Source organism: Sinohyriopsis cumingii, chromosome 16 (assembly GCF_028554795.1).
Source record: "Sinohyriopsis cumingii isolate HCF-2022 chromosome 16, ASM2855479v2, whole genome shotgun sequence".
NCBI classification, from domain to species: domain Eukaryota; kingdom Metazoa; phylum Mollusca; class Bivalvia; order Unionida; family Unionidae; genus Sinohyriopsis; species Sinohyriopsis cumingii.
Window position 1 is genome coordinate 73100266 of NC_142976.1, and position 19817 is coordinate 73120082.

Genomic DNA, 19817 nt, shown 5'->3' on the forward strand with positions numbered 1-19817 from the left:
TGTTTTTGTTATTTCAAATATTAATTATTTTACTTAATGAACTATGCAGCCCGCGACAAAGTGTAAATTTGTGTATGCAGCACTTGCACTGGAAAGTTTGCACACCTCTGGTCTAGAGTAATGTTGTTTCAGTGTATGTGACTGTTTGAAAACTATTATAGAAGTAAAAATTAAGTTACATAAGTATTACATTCTATTGAATCAGTTTTATTCAGATAATCTGATGAAATTTTTAACCTCTTTTAGTTGCTGCATCCTAAGATATATTTTATATTATGTTGTGAATGATTTTTCAATGAGAGAGAGCAGCTCAAAAGGATTTTAAAAATTCGATTTTAATGAATAATTGAACTTTTTATATGTTAAACCGTGTTGGAAAGCAAAGTTTTTTCTGTCACTCGTATAGGGTAGTTTATAGGCAATTGACAAGCATAATTTCTCTCCTCCAGACACAAATCTGTTTTTTTTTCTTTTTTCAGAGCCAGCGATTGTTTAATTTTCCTGATTCCATTGTGGTACAAGGGTTTAACATCAACTTGCCTACCCTGGGAATGACTAGGAATGTTCTGACGGTGCATGGGCGATTTGATAACTGCATGGTAAGTTGGGAGTAAATCCAAATGCCATTTAGGCATCAGGAAGGTATCAAACTCTAGTTATTGACTCTTGATAGGTAGACATTTCATTGGCATTGAAAATCATTGAACAAAAGATTATTCATATGAGATAATTGGAAATACAAAATGTCAAATATGGCATTGTTTGCAAGATTGTTGACAGTTTTATAAAAAAAATCAACCAGTCTGTTTAAGAAAAATAAAGCCCACAAGTTTAAGTGTTTATTAGCCTCAAAACAGAAGCATATTTTAATGTTAGAATGAGGGGTAACTACAGTTCACTACTCTGTTTTCTTTATTTTCTTTAAGACACCAATTTTTACCTCACTTGTGAAATAAAGATAAGCTATTGTATTACCCTGGTGTCAGTATGGATACAATGATATACATTTCATAGCACCTACCCTGGGGAGGGGGGTTGAACTGGCTACTTTTGTACATGTATGTACCTAAATTGTAGATTCCTGGTTAAGTATTTTTAACTTGGTTTTTGTGGACACTTAGGTATTGTTATGCATGGGATAAATGCAGTTTGGTGTAGGTATGCATCTTGATGAGTACTACACCTTCATCACAAGAAAAGGGTCACTGTGACATACATTTTACTGGCTTAGTATTTTGCATTAAGCTCATAAATAACTAGTTTTGGGATATATATATATATATATATATATATATATATATATATATATATATATATATATATATATATATATATATGCATGTATATATTCCTAGAGCCATATAGCTTAGTGAAGGGATGCGTCTTGTTGAATACTACACACTAGTCATATTAGACTATATTTCAAGCTTCAATGACCTTTAAAACAAAATTGTGACAGGATGCATTTTGATGTTTACTACATCCTCATTTTAAATACAAAGTCACTGTGATCCATATTTTACATTTCACTGACACTTTGGTTCAGTCTGCATCACTCTTAGTAAATAGGTTTTTGGCATGCTGTGTGCATCTTATCCTTTGTAGTCATGAAACTTGGGGATGCATCTTGATAAGCATTACTCCTTCACTTCATTAGTAGGTCATAATGACTCGTATTTTATGCTTCACTGACTTTGGTTCAGTTATGTGTTTAGTGATCATTTCTCAGACACTTTTCATGCCAGAAACTCATGTTAATACACATCTATGTTGCAACCCTCACCCATACAACAAAAGATAGTCACCATGCCTTTCAATTTTTTATTTTTACTGGCTTTAATTAAGTTTTTGTATTTAGATGGGGACCGTATCAGTTATGGGGATCTTAAATACCTAGAATCAAGAAGTTTTAGGCAAGTGGATCCATCTTGATAGGATCTGCATCCTTTTTGGAAAAATATGATTTTTTTGTGGCCTATATTTCATGGTGCCATGACTGATTGAAATTTTGTGTTTGAAGTTCATTTATTGGTTGCTGTTTATTTCTTATGTTTCAATTACTAAACTTTATTGGATACATCTGTATTACTGCATCTTTAAAACCTGGGCCTCGAGGGGTCTAAAGCGCTCTCCATTATTGATCACTGCCATCTAACTTCTGTCTGCATGGATTTGAGCCTTGGATTCGGACAATGTGGGTATGTGAGAAAGCTTGCCAGTAGTTTCTCGTGGGTTGGTGGTTCTTTCCGGAGTTTTCCTCAGTTCTTCCTCCATCATTAATATTGGCCGCCATGTATAGCCTATAATGTGCTGAAAAATGGCATTAAACCACATAACAACAACAATGACATCTTTAAAACCAAAGGTCACATGACCTACATTTTATACCTGACTGATATTGGCTCGGTATTTGCATTTATGATTACATAAAATGATCAATGCTAGACCTATATACATCTTACTTACTCAGAAGGGGCTTTATTACCAGAGCAGTTGGATTTAGGAATAAAGGGTAAACATTCATTGTAATGACTATACATTGTATATTGTGATATGTCACCCTCAACAGGTTCACTATGTATTGTACATGTGAATGAGTATAGGAATTAGATGAGTGGACTGCAAGTTGCATGCTTTTCAGTTGTAGAGGCTAATCATGGTAATTATTGATGCATGAACTATGTTTGTACAGCTGACTGTTACTCCAAGGTTACTAAAAGCCTGAGACTTTCACCCATAACTAGTGTTATAGGGTGGACAGTTATAAAAACGTTTACAGCAGATTATAAGAATAATGATTAGAAAAATGAATTATAAAAGAAAAACATAATATTCTGTTTTTTTTCAACTTGTTATAAAACATTACTTTGATATCATAGATAAGGATGTTCTTTTTCATTTTATGTCTTTTGTGACCTGTCACAATAGGTAAGTTGGTGGGTAAGTGGTTTGAAAGTATGTCATCACAGTATTGGCTGCATGGATTAAAATAAAAAGTATTAAAATGATTGGAAGTTATCCAATAAAGAACAAAAATTACAAAAGAATTCTCAAGCTATAAAAGGGGCCAAGATCATTGTCTAATATTTTGTTTGTTATATGATAATATTTACAATGGCTGTTGAGACTTGTAAAAGTAGAGGGGGTTATGTAATTGTTGATTACACTCTGGTCATGGATTTCATGGTTGCTACATGCTTTATATTCATGCTTACAAGTTAGTCTAACTATAAAATGTACAGATGCAGATTTGCCATCACATAATGATCTACCTGTGTGTTATGTGATGGCAGATCAGTGTCTATATTGTTTGCAGTTGGACTAGACTTGAAAGTGAATATATATGGTACCACAAATTTAATGACACAACACATAATTATCTATTAAGTTCTTCTCCACAAATTTTAAAGAGTTACAAATGCCATATTCTGCCAGATGACAAGATATACCCCTGAAACCAACACAGTTCACTATATTTGTAAGTAATATATTTAGAAACAGTATTTGTATACAATTATTAGAATCACTATGTCAGTACCTACTTATCTTCCTATTAGATTCACCTGCATTAGCAACTCAATATCTCATTGTTAGATACACCTATGTAGCACCTGCTTATCTCCTTATTAGATCCACTTTTGTAGCACCTCTTTATCTCATTATTAGATCCACTTTTGTAGCACCTGCTTATCTCCTTATTAGATCCACTTTTGTAGCACCTCCTTATCTCTTTATTAGAACCACTTATGCACCTTATTATCTGGGGCCCCGAGTGGCCGAGAGGTCTAAAATGCTCTTCATTATGGATCACTGCCATCTCACCTCTGTCTGCATGGGTTTGAGTATAGAATTCTGCCAATATAGGTATGTGAGAAAGCTTGCCAGTAGCTTCTCGTGGGTCGGTGGTTCTTCCCGGAGGTTTCCTGGGTTCTTCCTCCACCATTAATACTGACCGCCATGCATAGCATATCGTGTGCTGAAAAATGGCGTTAAACACAACAACAACAACAACAAACTTATCAACTCATTATTAGATACACCTACATAGCCCCTCACTATCTCATAAGATACACCTACATAGCACCTCCCTATCTCATTATTAGATACACCAACATAGCACCTCATTATCTCATTATTAGATACACCAACATAGCACCTCATTATCTCATTATTAGATACACCTATAATGTAGTACCTCATTATCTCATTTTTGAGCCACTTACACACCTCATTATCTCATTATTAGATACACCAACATAGCCCCTCCTTATCTTATTATTAGAGCCACTTAAGCACCTCATTATCTCATTATTAGAGTCACTTATGTTCCTCATTATCGCATCTGATACATGTACATAGCACCTCCTTATCTCATTATTAGAGTCACTTACACACCTCATTATCTCATTATTATATACACCCTACATAGCACCTCCTTATTTCGTTAATAAATACACCTATGTAGCACCTCCTTATTCATTATTAGAGCCACTTGCACACCTTATTATCTCATTATTAGATACACCTACATAGCACTTAGATACACCTACATAGCACCTCATTATCTCATTACCAGTGACTGAACTGAGGGTCACCAGCTGCCAGCATGGTTAGAAAAATCAGGCAGGATCCTTCAAAGTATACAAAAATGTGGAAAATATGTATAACTTTGCACTTTGACAACTCCAAAAGTATTGATAGGTTTTAGCTTAAAAATTTGTTGTTAGTTTATCATTAAGAACCGAAATCTGAATAATTTTTAAAATTTTGTATGAGTGATAAAGAGCAATGGTATTCTATTTTCATTTACTATATATACTTGCTTATAAGACCTGTTCAATTGCAAATAAAATAGACCCTTATCTGCTATTGTATATTATTGTTGATCCATTCGTACATTAAGAGATGGCAGATCTGGGTCTTTGCAGTTTGCAGTGAATCTATTTCAGGTGAGTGCGTATGGCTTAAATGAAGGGTGGGTGTTCCTTTGGGCAAATGATGGAACTATTAATTGAATTCTGTAAATGTTTTACATACTCAAACATTCAAGCATCTTGGAGAATCACTTTAGTAGATCTGTATCACTAAGGTGCATTAAAATTTTAATCGTTCTGCCAGAACTTAAACAACAGTTAAAATATATCTGGTCATTCAGCCATGACTGAGGCAGTGAGATTTTATTGTATATACCTTTCCAATCTTGTATTTCTGTGTTGTTAGATGATTTATGAAATTTTAAATTTTTTACATGAATGGGATTTACCAGTTATTAACAGCCGCTGCTCTTTCATATTATTTATAGGAATTGGGTTCATGAAACTTAACATAAAATGATTGTGTGTATTATTTGTGTGTTGTGTGTGTGATTTGAATTTTCAATATAGCTTTAACAATTATTCATTCATTTTGCTACCTGTCTGCAGTGTAGCAGTTTATAGTGATGTCTAGCACTGAGGCATCATGCCGCAGACATGTAGCATGATGTTCCACCCAGTCACATTATCCTGAAACCAGGCTGGCCATTCTTAACACTAACCTCTTAATGCTGATAGCCTAGCGAGGCAGCTGTTTTTACCATTTTCTTAAGTCTTTGGTATGACTCGACCTGGGTTCAAACCTGAGACCTCCTGCATCTGTGGTGGATGCTCTAATTGCCGGAGCAGTCTGTATTATTTGTAAGAAGCTAACAAAATGGAAATCAGACAATTTGAATTTTCATACTTTGAATTTTTTTAGATTTTGTGGGTTACTAACCTTGCGGATTGAGTAGTATTTGCAATCCAAAAATTTAGAGAAATATCCAAATAATTTAGCAGCCATGATAATGTAAACTTTTGCAAAGCCAAGAAATTATGTCCCAAAAATTTTCAGTATATTTTAATAGACATCAACTTTTGTATGCATTCATCATTTTGTATAACTTTAGGCATGGAAGATGAATTTGAAAATTAAATCCTTTGTAGTGTAAGATTTTAAATCATAGGAAAGTTCTTTCAGAATATTGTTTTTGTTTTTCAGATGCCCCAGTGGAAGAGTGTATGCACATTCTGTAATGAGCAACTCCTTGTGTTGTTGGCTAGAACTGGCATTAAGCAGGAAGAACTTTGGGCATCTGATGTGGTCAGTATGTCATTTGATGATTATTGTTTGCATTTTAAATTTTTTAAACAGAAACATGACACTGTTTACAGGCAAGACTGCTAGGATTTCCTATCTTGTTTGTGTTAATTGAAACAAGTCACTGTTGCGGAAAGACTACTAGAAATACCTGTCTCCCCTGTGAAAATAGAAACTTTACACTGTTCACAGACAACACAACTAGGAGTACCTGTCTCACCTGTGTAAATAGAAAAATGACACTGTTCATGGGCAAGGCTACTCACCTGTGTAAAGAGAAACATGACACTGTTCACGGCCAAGACTACTTAGCTGTGTAAATAGAAACATGACACTGTTCATGGGCAAGACTAAACACATGTGTAAAGAGAAACATGACACTGTTCATGGGCAAGGCTACTCACCTGTTTAAAGAAAAACGTGACACTGTTCATGAGCAAGACTACTCAATTGTGTAAGTAGAAACATGGCACACATCATGGGCAAGACTACTCAGCTGTGTAAAGAGAAGAATGACAATGTTTATGAGTAAGACTACTCAGTTGTGTAAATAGAACATGATGCTCACATCATGGGCAAGACTACTTACCTGTGTAAATAGAAACATGACACTGTTCATGAACAAGACTACTCAATTGTGTAAGTAGAAACATGACACTGTTCATGAGCAAGACTATTCAGCTGTGTAAATAGAAAAATGACAATGTTTATGAGTAAGACTACTCAGTTGTGTAAATAGAAACATGACACTCACATCATGGGCAAGACTACTTACCTGTGTAAATAGAAACATGACACTGTTCATGGGCAAGACTACTCAGCTGTGTAAATAGAAACATGACCAAGTTCAAAGGCAAGACTACAAGGAGTATCTATCTCACCTGTGTAAAGATAAACATGACACTGTTCATGGGCAAGACTACTCACCTGTGCAAATAGAAACATGACCAAGTTCAAAGGCAAGACTACAAGGAGTATCTATCTCACCTGTGTAAAGAGAAACATGACACTGTTCATGGACAAGACTACTAGGAGACCCTGTCTCACCTGTGTAAAAACATGATGCTGTTCAAAGGCAAGACTACTAGGATTATCTGTCTCACCTGTGTAAAGAGAAACATGACACTGTTCAAAGGCAAGATTACTAGGATTATCTATCTCACCTGTGTAAAGAGAAACATGACATTGTTCAAAGGCAAGACTACTAGGATTATCTGTCTTACCTGTGTAAAGAGAAACATGACACTGTTCAAAGGCGAGACTACTAGGAAAATCTATCTCACCTGTGTAAAGAGAAACATGATGCCATTCAAAGGCAAGACTACTAGGATTATCCGTCTCACCTGTGTAAAGAGAAACATGACACTGTTCAAAGGCAAGACTACAAGGATTATCTGCCTCACCTGTATAAAGAGAAAGATGACACTGTTCAAAGGCAGGACTACTAGGATTATCTGTCTTACCTGTATAAAGAGAAAGATGACACTGTTCAAAGGCAAGACTACTAGGATTATCTGTCTTACCTTTATAAAGAGAAAGATGACACTGTTCAAAGGCAAGACTACTAGGAGTACCGGTCTCACCATAAGTCAGCTTATGAAAATTTTAATTGCCAAGATATTGTCTTAAATGTATAAATGTGTTTGTGGTGATGATAATGATGTTGATGTGTATTCAAGAGTTTGTAACTTATTATTGTTTTGGAGATATATCTCTTAACAAATTAAATTGGAAAAATGAGCATCACAAAAAAATATGCTCTCACATATGATGAATGTTGCAAAAGGTGAGACAAACATCCAGAAAGTATGTCTCTATCATATGCATGTTAAAGTATTTATGAAGGGTAATCTCCATCCAATTTGTTGCAGTGAAATATCATCAGACTTTGCACACAAAAAAGCATTGGTGACAATACTCATACAAAATTAAAGACCATTTGGGTGAAAGGTCAAGGTCACAGGTAGCAATTATTTAAATTTTAGGTGGTTGGTCAGTGGTTAAAGTTTTTGTATCTAGCAGTACTATTTACAATAATAAATTACTATTATTCACTATATTTGGAATTAAGAAGCACAGATATGAAAATGAGGTTTTACAGAAAATAAACATAGACTGGTCTACTATTATTTTCATGCTATTATTAAGCATATATATCTGTGATAGAAACACAAACTATAAAATTTGCTTTTCAGTGATTGTTCTATTTCTTTTTTGTAACTACATGCATTTTCCTTTGAACCTTTTTTACTGTTAGACAGAGGCTTTAGTCAAGTTTCATGTTTTAATGGTTGGTACATATTTATGTTCATTGGTTCTTGTAACTTTTGCTGTAAAACACATTGTTGCATACAGTGGGTCTAGCACAATGAAACACCAGCCAAAACAATTCCATATGTCTGGTTTAAATGTTTAACAATGAAGAAATATTTTGCAGCCTGTGGATGACCAGACAATAATGACAGCTAGGATGTTTCCAGTGTTCCATGCGACAGACAAGGTGGGGTTGAAAGAGATCCTCTGGCTCAGTGGAGCTTTGGAGGATAAAGATAGATCTATCCTTCACAGGTTTGTACGTCATTTATCTATTTCACCCTTCAGTGTACTGTCTGCGTTCTCTCTCTCTCTCTCTCTGGTGCTTACTTTTTTCTTTTGTGTGTTTTCATCTTTGTTTACTGACAGCTATGGTACCACTGAGGCAGAAGGTTTTATTGTGAACTCTCTGTAGCTTGACGATGTACCTCCGGATAAAATCATGGACTTCTAAAATAATGTTGTTTATATAACAATGTTTGACCTTTTTTTTAAGGATCTTTCTTTTCTCACAATCATTTTTTATATACCTTTTAAATAATCTTAAAATGTTTCCCTTTTATCTTTAAGGGTACTAGGTTTTTTGGGGGTGGGTTTTATCATCTTCATGGTTTTAATGGTGTTTTACCTTTATATTTTTCAAAACCATGTATTTTATTCAGCACTATATAGCATGGATTGTTTGGGTCTGCCATTAAACCCTGCACATACATACATACATACATACATACATACAGACATACAGACAGACAGACAGACAGACAGATATCTTTTTCTCTCTCCTTTTTCTGTTGCCCACCATGTTATAGACATAATTTATCCTGAATTTCCATCAATATGAGTTTGTTTGGTTAAATATAACAAAACTACTGAGTAGATTTAGGTACATATCTATTTGCAGTTATCCTTGGAATTGTCAATAATTTTAAGGAATATTAGAGTTTTGAAAGTTTACTTCTATGTCAGATGTACATTCAATTTCAATTTTGGTTTCTGAAGTTTACACTATAATAAGCTAGGAGTCCCTGTCTCACCTGTGTAAATAGAAACATGACACTGTTCACAAGCAAGACTGCTAGGATTACCTGTCTCACCTGTTTATACAGAAACATGACAGTGTTTACAGGTAAGACTGCTAGGATTTTCTGTTTCACTTGTGTAAATGGAAACAAGTCACTGTTTACAGAAAAGACTTCTAGAAATACCTGTCTTATCTGTGTAAATAGAAACATGACACTGTTCATGGGTAACACTACTAGGAGTACCTTATCTCACCTGTGTAAATAGAAACATGACACTGTTCACAGGCAAGACTGCTAGGATTTCCTGTCCTACCTGTGTTAATAGAAACAAGTCACTGTTTGAAGGCAGACTACCTAGTATTTGTACACCCTTGCATTTGTTTGTACATCCCTACCAATTTTAAAAACAAAAGGCATCACGATACAAAAAAAATAAATGAAACTTAGTGATTTCATTTATTGATTTACAAGTTCTAACTTGATTGTCACATGGAAGTCCAAAATACTATCAATTTATTGGTGTTTCAAATCGAATATGGGTTTCTTTAGTATCATGGAAGCCATATGTCTATGTTTTCAAGCAACAGATGTGTTGTAGTTCACTGTCTTTAATAATTCCTTACATTTTGGAGTTAGATCTCTTTGAACACACATATACAAGAGTTCCTCCTTTCTATCTGTTCAATTGATTTTGAAAATATTAAAACTAGACATTCACATACTGGATGCAGATGACATTTTCTACTGAAATGGACTGGTCTGAAATCCAGAAAAAGCAGTAAGCGGTCTGTCTGCTTGTTTACATCAAGAGCTTCCATTTGCTTTGAAATGCCAATAAGTTCACAAGTTAAAGACTCCTCGGCAATAGTTGGCTTAGAAATGATAAATCAATGAATGAAATGATTTAGTTTTGTGCATTTGTTATATCCTTGATGTTCATTTTTAAATTCGGAGGGGTTTTGCAAACAAATGGGAGGTTGTGAAAATACTATATGTCACACCTGTGATATATAGAAATGGACACCAAGCGGTCTGTTTGATTGTTTATGTCATGAGCTTCATTTGTTGAGGCTTGTGATATTCTGAAGATAAAGCAAGCAAAATGTCAGTGTGTTCAGTACTTTATTAAAAGATATAAATCAGTTATGTGTACAACAGATTCATTTGAACTTGAATTTATTGAATACCAAGTTGATGTTGGAACTACAAGAATTAGAAGCTGACAGATTAGATGAATAGTGGGATAAGTTAATTCTAAAGAAAACCTCAAATGGAAGTCTACAAGTATTTACCATATCTTTTGCTGTTTATATTGACCATTCCTCACAGTAAAGCTGCATGTGAAAGATGTTTTCCTGTTAAAAGATACAACCACACTGAAATCAGATCACAGTTAGGAGCTAAAACTGCCCGAGTCTGTTATGGTGTTAAAGGAAAATAGAGTTCATTGCTATAACAGCCAGCACAGTGCATCTGAGCTGAAAAGAATTCAAGGTACATAAAGTAGGTATCTTAACCTGTAGACATTACTTGTAAAATATACTGTCAATGTGTTCATTTCAACTAAAGCGAAGTTGAAATATTTTTACTTGAAGGAGCAGTTAAATGTTTACAATTGAACTTTGATTTGTTGTAATTGTATAGCTAGAAGATTGTAGCATTGATGAAAGAGTCCGTCTTGGATGCGGGAGGTTGCGGGTTCAAACCCGACTGAGTCTTACCAAAGACTTACAAATATGGTTCTAGCAGCTGCCTCTCTCAGCACTCAGCATTAAGAGGTTAGTGCTAGGACTAATTCGCCTAGTGTCAGGATAATGTGACTGGGTGGGACATCATGCTACATGTCTGTGGCATAATGCCCCAAGTGCTTGACATCACTATAAACTGTCACACTGCAGATATTGTAGTGATATGACTGAAAAATTGTTAAAGCCACATTAAAAATCCAAAGAACACATGTATACTATTTTTCATTGAAAGGAGTAGGCAACTCTGTACTGTATAAATAGAAATATGATGCTGTTCACCAGCAGGACTGCTAGAAGTACCTGATTCACCTGTGTGAATATAAACAAGACACTGTTCACTTGCAAGGCTACTAAGAGTACTGTCACACCTGTATAAACAGAAACTTGAATGTTATTCACATGCAACACAGCTTTTGCAGAGCACTTTTTTGTTTTCTCTGGTTCTTAATGTTTTTTACTTCTCTTTTGATTGCATCAGGACCACTCTCATTCTTTCTCAGGCTTTCTTTTAAGTAAATGTATGCATATAATCCTTACCTGAACCCATGGTTGGCAGAATATGATAATCAACTCTGTTTCTTTGCCACTAGATGGAGGTTTTCCTGGCGGCTTTCACTGAGAGAAATATTGGATCTGGTTGACTTGAAAGAGGAATTCAACTGGAAAAGGTATTACTTCAGTGTGGGGAGAGGGAGTGTTTTGTGTGTTTGATTGTGTTATCTGTAAAGAAAAATACTGGACTTGGACTGAGGAATTTAATAAATTTTAAAAGTGTGAGCTTTTTTTGCTGTTTGTATATTGAATACATTCCATAATTGGAATGATGTCCCAAATTTTGTTGTTTGTATTGCTAAATAATTAGCTTTGAGTCAGTAATCCTAGCAGGGTTCCCACACTTTACTGGAAATTGGGAAGAAATCAGCAGAAGGAATAGGTTTGTTCGCAACAGTACCTTTTTTGATAGTAACATTGGTTAAAATCATGAAAATGCTCCATTTGGAGTGTAGACAGTAGGTTAAAACCCCTTCTAGTACTGAGCTTGAGTTAGGTGTCAGTGGTTTTTTAGAAAGAGCATAATTGGTGTTGTGATAAGTGAACAGTGTTGAGTTAAGAAATGACATGGACATTGATAAGTATCTGTTTTTCAACATACTCATCCAAGGATTAGTGCATGGAAAATATTTACACTGAGACCTGCATATGTGGATTTTAAAAAAAAAATCCCTACTTCTTTTAATATAAATGTGTGCAACTTTTCAGGCTTGTTTTCAAAATTTAATATAATTTTTTTAATAAATATTTTTTCAAACAAGCATATGCTGTTAGGCAGAGTAACATTAACAATTTTTATTCTGTAAATTAGAATGAATTTTGTGCAAGTTTTTTGAATTTCAGGAGATATACTTGTTTCTGGCATTTCTGTGATTTAGTACAGACTTGTATGTCTCATTCAGATATTACGGAGAGGCTGAAAATAGAAGGACTTTTGATTTAAAAAATGCATGTTTTCAATGTCAAAATGTTTTTAATTTAGTTTTCATTCAGTAATGGTCATAAGCAGGTGTTTGAAATTAGGATTTTGTTTTCACAAACCCACAGGGTCACCAAAATAAAATTATTTACTGATCATGCCAAAATTTTACTGATCCTGCTAAAATCAAACAGACGCCAGTTCAGTTGCTAATTCAACATTTATTTTCATAAAGATTAAGTCAAAACAAATAACAACTAGATTTCACCAAAAAGACTCGCTGATGAAGTAATTTATGCACTTTGATATTTCTCCAGATACTCAGCACAGAAAGTGCACAACATTACAACCTCAGACATCAGCCACTTATGTTCATTTTACCCGCTTTTGTGGTATTTTCCTGGTCTCTTCTTTTGATTGTATTTGTAATTGAGCTATCTCTTGATATCTTATTTCTGTCATTTTATTAGTGGCTACACTCCCTGTACATGTTTACAATTGTCACTGCACAATCCATTGAATGCTTATCAACAACCGTATTAATGTTAAAACACATTGTTTGGTATAATTCTGGATTATTCATGAATCGTCAAATGCAACATGACCATTTCCAATGGTTCAATGCTAGACTTGGGGGCTTGGGGGCATTGCTCAAGGCTAGTTCCACATACAGGAAGGCTGTTTTAAAAATAATCACACTAAGTTATTTGAGGAGTGAATGAGTGGTTTAGTGCTTGTCCATTTGTGCCAAGAGCATTTATTGTACCTTAATTGCAGAATGCTGGTAGGTATGCAGTTGGCACAATAAACATACAGTTAACCACTAAAAGGAATGCTGTCTCACAACCACTTCTTAACTGGAATGAGAACAACATGCAGTAATTTTTACTGCTCCATTGGATTAATGATGGCTGGCTTTTATTGATGAATTGGTAAAGTCACTAACGGCAGGATAGCAGATTAACTGTGATTTTAAGCCCAGTAAGTGAAGCTTGAAAAAATGAAATTCACCCTGGAAAAGACATGGAAAGTTTTGCTTACAAAAATGTTGGAACCATCTTATTGTCATTGTCGTATAACATACATCAGTCTTTTAATGTCCAGAATGATATTTACTAGAGCTGGGTACCACCAGGAATTTGTATCGCTGTATTTCTGAACATATTGTGATACATACTATGGTCACCTACAGTTATATTAGGTACCAACAATTTAATCTTCTGGTGCATGAACCTGAGATTTTTTAAAATTCCCTGATCTCACATGGCATAAAAGATCTTGCTCTGATTTATAGACGATAAATACCGTGTTATATCAATTACATTTAATAAATACCATGTTATATCCATTACATTTAATAAATACTATGTTATATCCATTACATTTAATAAATACCATGTTATATCCATTACATTTAATAAATACTATGTTATATCCATTACATTTAATAAATACTATGTTATATCCATTACATTTAATAAATACCATGTTATATCCATTACATTTAATAAATACCATGTTATATCCATTACATTTAATAAATACCATGGTATGTCCATTACATTTAATAAATATCATGTTATATCCATTACATTTAATAAAAACCTTGTTATATCCATTACATTTAATAAATTAATTTTGAGAGAAAAGAAATTAAAATATCCCAGCTTGAAAGAAAATTGCAGCACCCCCTCTTTGATGACATTGTCAGTACCTTACAGAAGATGAATTTGCCATGTGGACATTAATTGTTGTATAAGTGTCTTCAAAAACTGTAACCTAAGTGAGATGATTCAGTTTTATACTATGTTTGGCAAGTCATTAGAGGGCTTGTTGATAACAGTAGGAAGTATTGACACTGAAGTCTTTCATTTAATAGCTACGCTATGAATATAATAGAGAGGGAAATCTGAGTTGATGTTAACACCAAGTTAAAACATTTATCAGAGAGGGCCAGTAACACACACTGACTCAACAAACAAGAAAATATTTAGTGGACTATGGAAGTTAAATAAAATTCAAAAAGAAAATAACCAATCTCCTGAAAATCAAACGAGGATTATCATTCTAACAAAGGAATACATGTACTCAATGCATTAACATAACATTAACAAAAAAACTTTTAAAAATTGACATTTTTCCCCTTGTTTTTATCCCAAAATGTTCTAAAAGTTGTATTTTACCAGAATATCTTTCACAAAATCCCTTTCACCTGCCATGATGGCATATACGACATATGTTTTACATGTTAATCAAGGTTTATAAATATAATTGTATTTATTATAGTCCAAAACTAATTTGTAACAAATATAAGTATTTTATGAAAGCATTGATAATTTTTTTATTTTCCCTGAAAAATTAAAAGATACTTAAAATATCATTAAATTTGCAACATGCTAAACTTGGGAATTTCCATACATTATCTGACAGTATTACCGAATACTGGTAAGTCAAAAAGTATTGTGGTATGTACCACTGGAAAAAAGGGGCCCCAAGTGGCCAAGTGGTCTAAAGTGCTCTCCGTTAACGGATCATTGCCATCTCACCTCTGTCTGCGTGGGTTCGAGTCTAGGATTCGGCTGACATGGGTATGTGAGAAAGCTTGCCAGTAGCTTCTCATGGGTCAGTGGTTATTCCCGGGGTTTTCCTGGGTTCTTCCTCCACCATTAATACTGGCTGCCATGCATAGCCTATTGTGTGCTGAAATATGACATTAAACCCCACAACAACAACAACAACCACTGGAAAAAGAACTGTAGTAAACCAATATACTGATAAAACAGAGCATGTCTAACATTTAGATGCCTTGAAAACAAAGTTCAGCCAAAAAAAAAAGTAGGTTTTGTTCTTGAGCAAAAAAATTGAGACATATTGGTAAATATTTTTTTCTTTTCCAGACAGTTGTTTTATGATGTCAGCCAGAAGGAAATTTTGTTGACATTAAGAGAAAATAAAAACAAAGGTTTCCGCCATGTCTACAATAGTGCCGTAATTGAGGGATTCACAGATCCTATTTTGAATACTTTGGATACAGGTAAAACAAAATTAAATTAAAAGCTGATTTAATACTTGTGTGGTAAATTAAACTAGATTTTTTTTGTAATTAAGAAAATCTGTATATATACATGTTTAATATGTATTGTTTTACATGATGCTAATTGATCTTTTAAAAATTTTCACATGTCTAGTCCTTATTAACATCGCCCCCCCCCATTCACATGCATTGTCCTGGAAATTATAGCATACAGAATATAGATCATTAAATTTGACTGCCATTCTGATTTTGAACAGTGAAATCATACACAATTAGCCATAATATTTCGAATTTTTATGGAGACATATCTGAACACATTTTGTTCTCAATTTTTCTCAATAGATATTTTCCGCTTCACTGAACATAATTTTTGTCCTGGAGGTACTTATCCTACACACGTATATCATGTAATACTAACTCTCAGTTACTATTATATGTATATATTTATATATATGCACTTCTAATAATAGATACATTTGGCTGTTTTGCTCTGTTCATCATGATAAACAAGGGACATAAGTTTGATTGTAAGAGAAAATATTAGTGTTTGACAATGTACATGCAGATAAATTTGAATACAGAATATTCATACAGGTAATTTGATAAATAATTTCTATTTTGGGTTTTTAATAAATTTCTTTTAGCAATTCTGTTGAGCGATGAAGAAAAGAAAAGGCAAATATCTAGGAATTCCGATTACATGTGTTTAAAGTTATATTGATGATTGCTTCTGATGATAAAACCGCTGAGTGCCCTAGTGGTTAGAGTGTCTGCCTCGGATGTGGGAGGTCGTGGGTTCAAATCCCAGCTTAGTCATACCAAGCACTTATAAAATTGGTACTAACAGCTGCCTCACTAGGTGCTTAGCATTAAGAGGTTAGTGTTAGGACTGGTCGGTCAGGTGTCAAAGTAATGTGACTGGGTGGGACATCATGCTACATGTCTGCGGCATGATGCATCAATGCTAGACATCACTATAAACTGCCACTTTGCAGACATCATAGCGATATGACTGGAATTTTTATAAAGTTACGTTTTAAAAAAAAATACAAATACAAATCTGATGATATAAAGAAACATGATGCTGAATAGTTTGCGCTGTATGTTCATCCCTTTTATCCTGTTTAATGTACCTTATTTCCCATACCCTTTATGCAGTCAGTGTTCTCAATCATTTGATTTCCTAGTGCATATTTTTATGCAAAATAATCATACCACAGACGAGCACATAATTTTAATTTTGTTAATTAGATCCGTCCACATCAAGCAGTTCACATGAGACTTAAAAGTCAGATTGAATCTTTAAGAATTTTCATTGATCTTTAAATTGGTTAGAAAGAGCCACCATGAGAACAAAATATAAAAACATGAGCTAGATTTATAGATCCAGTTATACTGTAAAATGAGTTTTAATTCCATTTAAGTGTGGAGAAATTTCACAACACAATTTGGCTGAAAGTTGATCAAGAACATAAATATATTTTTTTGATTGACTGTTTTAATTTCTAGCTAAATAGAAATTTAGAAACTTTGAATTCCATTCCACATGTGGCAGATTTGTATGAAAATACCATGTTATGTATCTATCTGACCTTAAGATCACAAAGAATTTTTTTTCCCTTCAGAATTAAGAGCTAAATAATAAGCCAGCTAATTTTTTTTTTGAAGTTGTTTGAGAACAAATTTTTATATAGAGCTTCAAACTTCAGAATCAGGTATAAACATTGAATAAATCTATTTTAATGAAATTTAATGTCAGACAGACCAGAAATCTTCATATTTCATTGCTTTTATAATTCTGTTCTTTGCACCATATTTCACTGGTGTTTAAGCCCAAATGATCTTCTAAATGATTTCATTTTGGAAAATATGGGGTGGTCTTATCTTTAGAGAGATATGGGAAATTTTTAATTTCATAATCAAGTTGACTTTGTTGTTGTATTTAATTGACCCAGCAGCTTGTCATCAGTGACAGAAATAGGGTGGATTGTTAGCATCTGTTGAAGTTTTTGTGTACGTAGGATCTCTTCTTTTGATACTTGTAGAAAATTAGGCTTATAATAGTTTCTCCTGGTTCATAATGGGAGACAAAAAGCTTGCATACATTGTTGCTTGTCATAAGAATTGAACCAGTTTATTCTTTTTAACTCTGCTGGTCATAGACCTGAAGATATATGAGTCATCCATTAGCACAAGTTTGTGATCACTACTCCTCCTAACTACTTGAAACTTTACACAGATATATTCATCCTATGGTCCAGCTGATCCCAGATGAAAATAGTGCTGCTCACACATCCAATATGGCCACCACAGTGGCCAGCTTGAAAACCTCGTTGTCACTAATCCTCCTATATAAATGGTCATATTATCATGGGGCTTTCACGAATAGACTTCCGATAATGTTGGTCACAAATTAAAATTGTGCTGATCTGACTGCCAATATGTAGGCATTTTGAAAATGTTGTTTGAGCTACTCCTCTTAAAGGGAAAGTCATTTTGACATGGGTGGGTTTTCATCAGAAGAAATAACTAACTCTCAATATGGCCACCATTGGGAATATCTCAAAAATATTTGTTATTCTATTCGCAAATGGAAGATTATGTCAGCATGAGTTTTCACCAGTATACTTCTTATGATACCATGTTGATCCTAAATCATAATGGTACCAGTCTTTCATCCATTGTGGCTGCTATGATGGCTCTTTTGGAAATCATGCTGTCACTATTCCACCTGAACAGATGATCATGGAATTTTGACCAAAAGACTTCTAATGATATCTGCTTTGTCCTGATTGAAACTGGTGCCAATCTGACATTTGTCATAAATGAACATATGCCAAATCTGACATCCAATATATCCACCACATAAGCTAATTTTGAAAATGTTGTTGTCACTGAAAAATATCAGACTGAGATAATGTTAACACTCAGCAATTAAAAGGAGGAAGTGGTCTTGTCTTGAATTCCTGGAAATTCATTTTGCCAAGTAGAGTATTAGTCCCTTAAAGAGACTTTCCTTTTAAAATTGCTTTTTAGAATGGAGATAAAGTGCATTGTTACTATCAGTGGTTTAGGTAGTTGAAGTTTATGGCAACTTTTTTTTAGCTCCAGCCAATTCATGTTCTGTTTGGAGAGGTTTAACATTGCAGCTTATTGATCATATTTGTGACCATATTCTGTGTAGTATTTGTTTGAAATAAGTATATATATATATATGTATGTATGTATGTATGTATGTATGTATGTATGTATGTATACATATATATACACACACCATGTTTTGGGCAAATAAGTGCAAACCGAGTTAACAGGAAACAGGAAAACAAAGGTAATCTGTATACATCTTTTAACTGCTTTATATCGCTCAATTTCATTCACTTTTAATGAAAATAATAATTAATGTTTTAGTGTTTACACTCTTCAGTGGTAAAGAAAAGTTGCGAGCTCAGCATAATTCTAATCATTGATATTACCATTCTAACAGTGATTCATTAATTGTGTCATCTGTCTTAAGACAAAAGGCTGTTTTTCCTTTATCATTACCTTTAAGCTCGCTCCTCACTTTCTTGAGTGAACAACTTGATCACAAGTTTTGGAATATGTCAGCTCCCTGTTAACAACATCTCCATCAAATAATTAGGGTAATCAAGGTAGTTCCATTCACCATTTTTTTTATAGGTACAACATTTTTTTGTTTGAGTTCTAACTTGTATTAGCCCCCCCCCCCCCCCCCCCCGCCATCTTGTTTTCAGATGGCTGACCATCCCTGTTTCTGATTGTTGACCAGAGCAATTTTTTCCTCCATGGAAAAAAAATAATCTCATTGAATATATATAATGTTAAATAAAATTAACTGCCTAATTTTAAAACCAGTGCAATAAGAAACACTGAGTTTTGTAGGCCTTATATTTATCTGAGGATAACATGAATGTAAATGTAGCTGATATACACAGATCTTCTATTACAGAATACATTGATGTATCTGGGTCTACTCTGTTTGCTCTAACCATTGTAGCTTGACCTGTATAAACACCATTCTGCCAGTCTATATCCAAGCAGCTGTCCAGATCCAGTATGTCCATTATGCTGTATACCTTATATCCCTCACTCTA

The 19817-nt window shown here is 34.0% G+C and overlaps 1 protein-coding gene across 1 annotated transcript in view; it reads left to right on the forward strand.

The window, feature by feature from the left end:
- LOC149780777 (L-fucose kinase-like) overlaps positions 1-19817 on the forward strand; it is a 190776-nt gene that overhangs the window by 88863 nt on the left and 82096 nt on the right. Inside the window, exons 14-18 of the mRNA XM_089937854.1 lie at positions 480-599; positions 6019-6120; positions 8555-8685; positions 11791-11868; positions 15569-15705. Of these exons, the coding sequence (XP_089793980.1) occupies positions 480-599; positions 6019-6120; positions 8555-8685; positions 11791-11868; positions 15569-15705 (568 nt within the window). The remainder of the gene's footprint in view (positions 1-479; positions 600-6018; positions 6121-8554; positions 8686-11790; positions 11869-15568; positions 15706-19817) is intronic.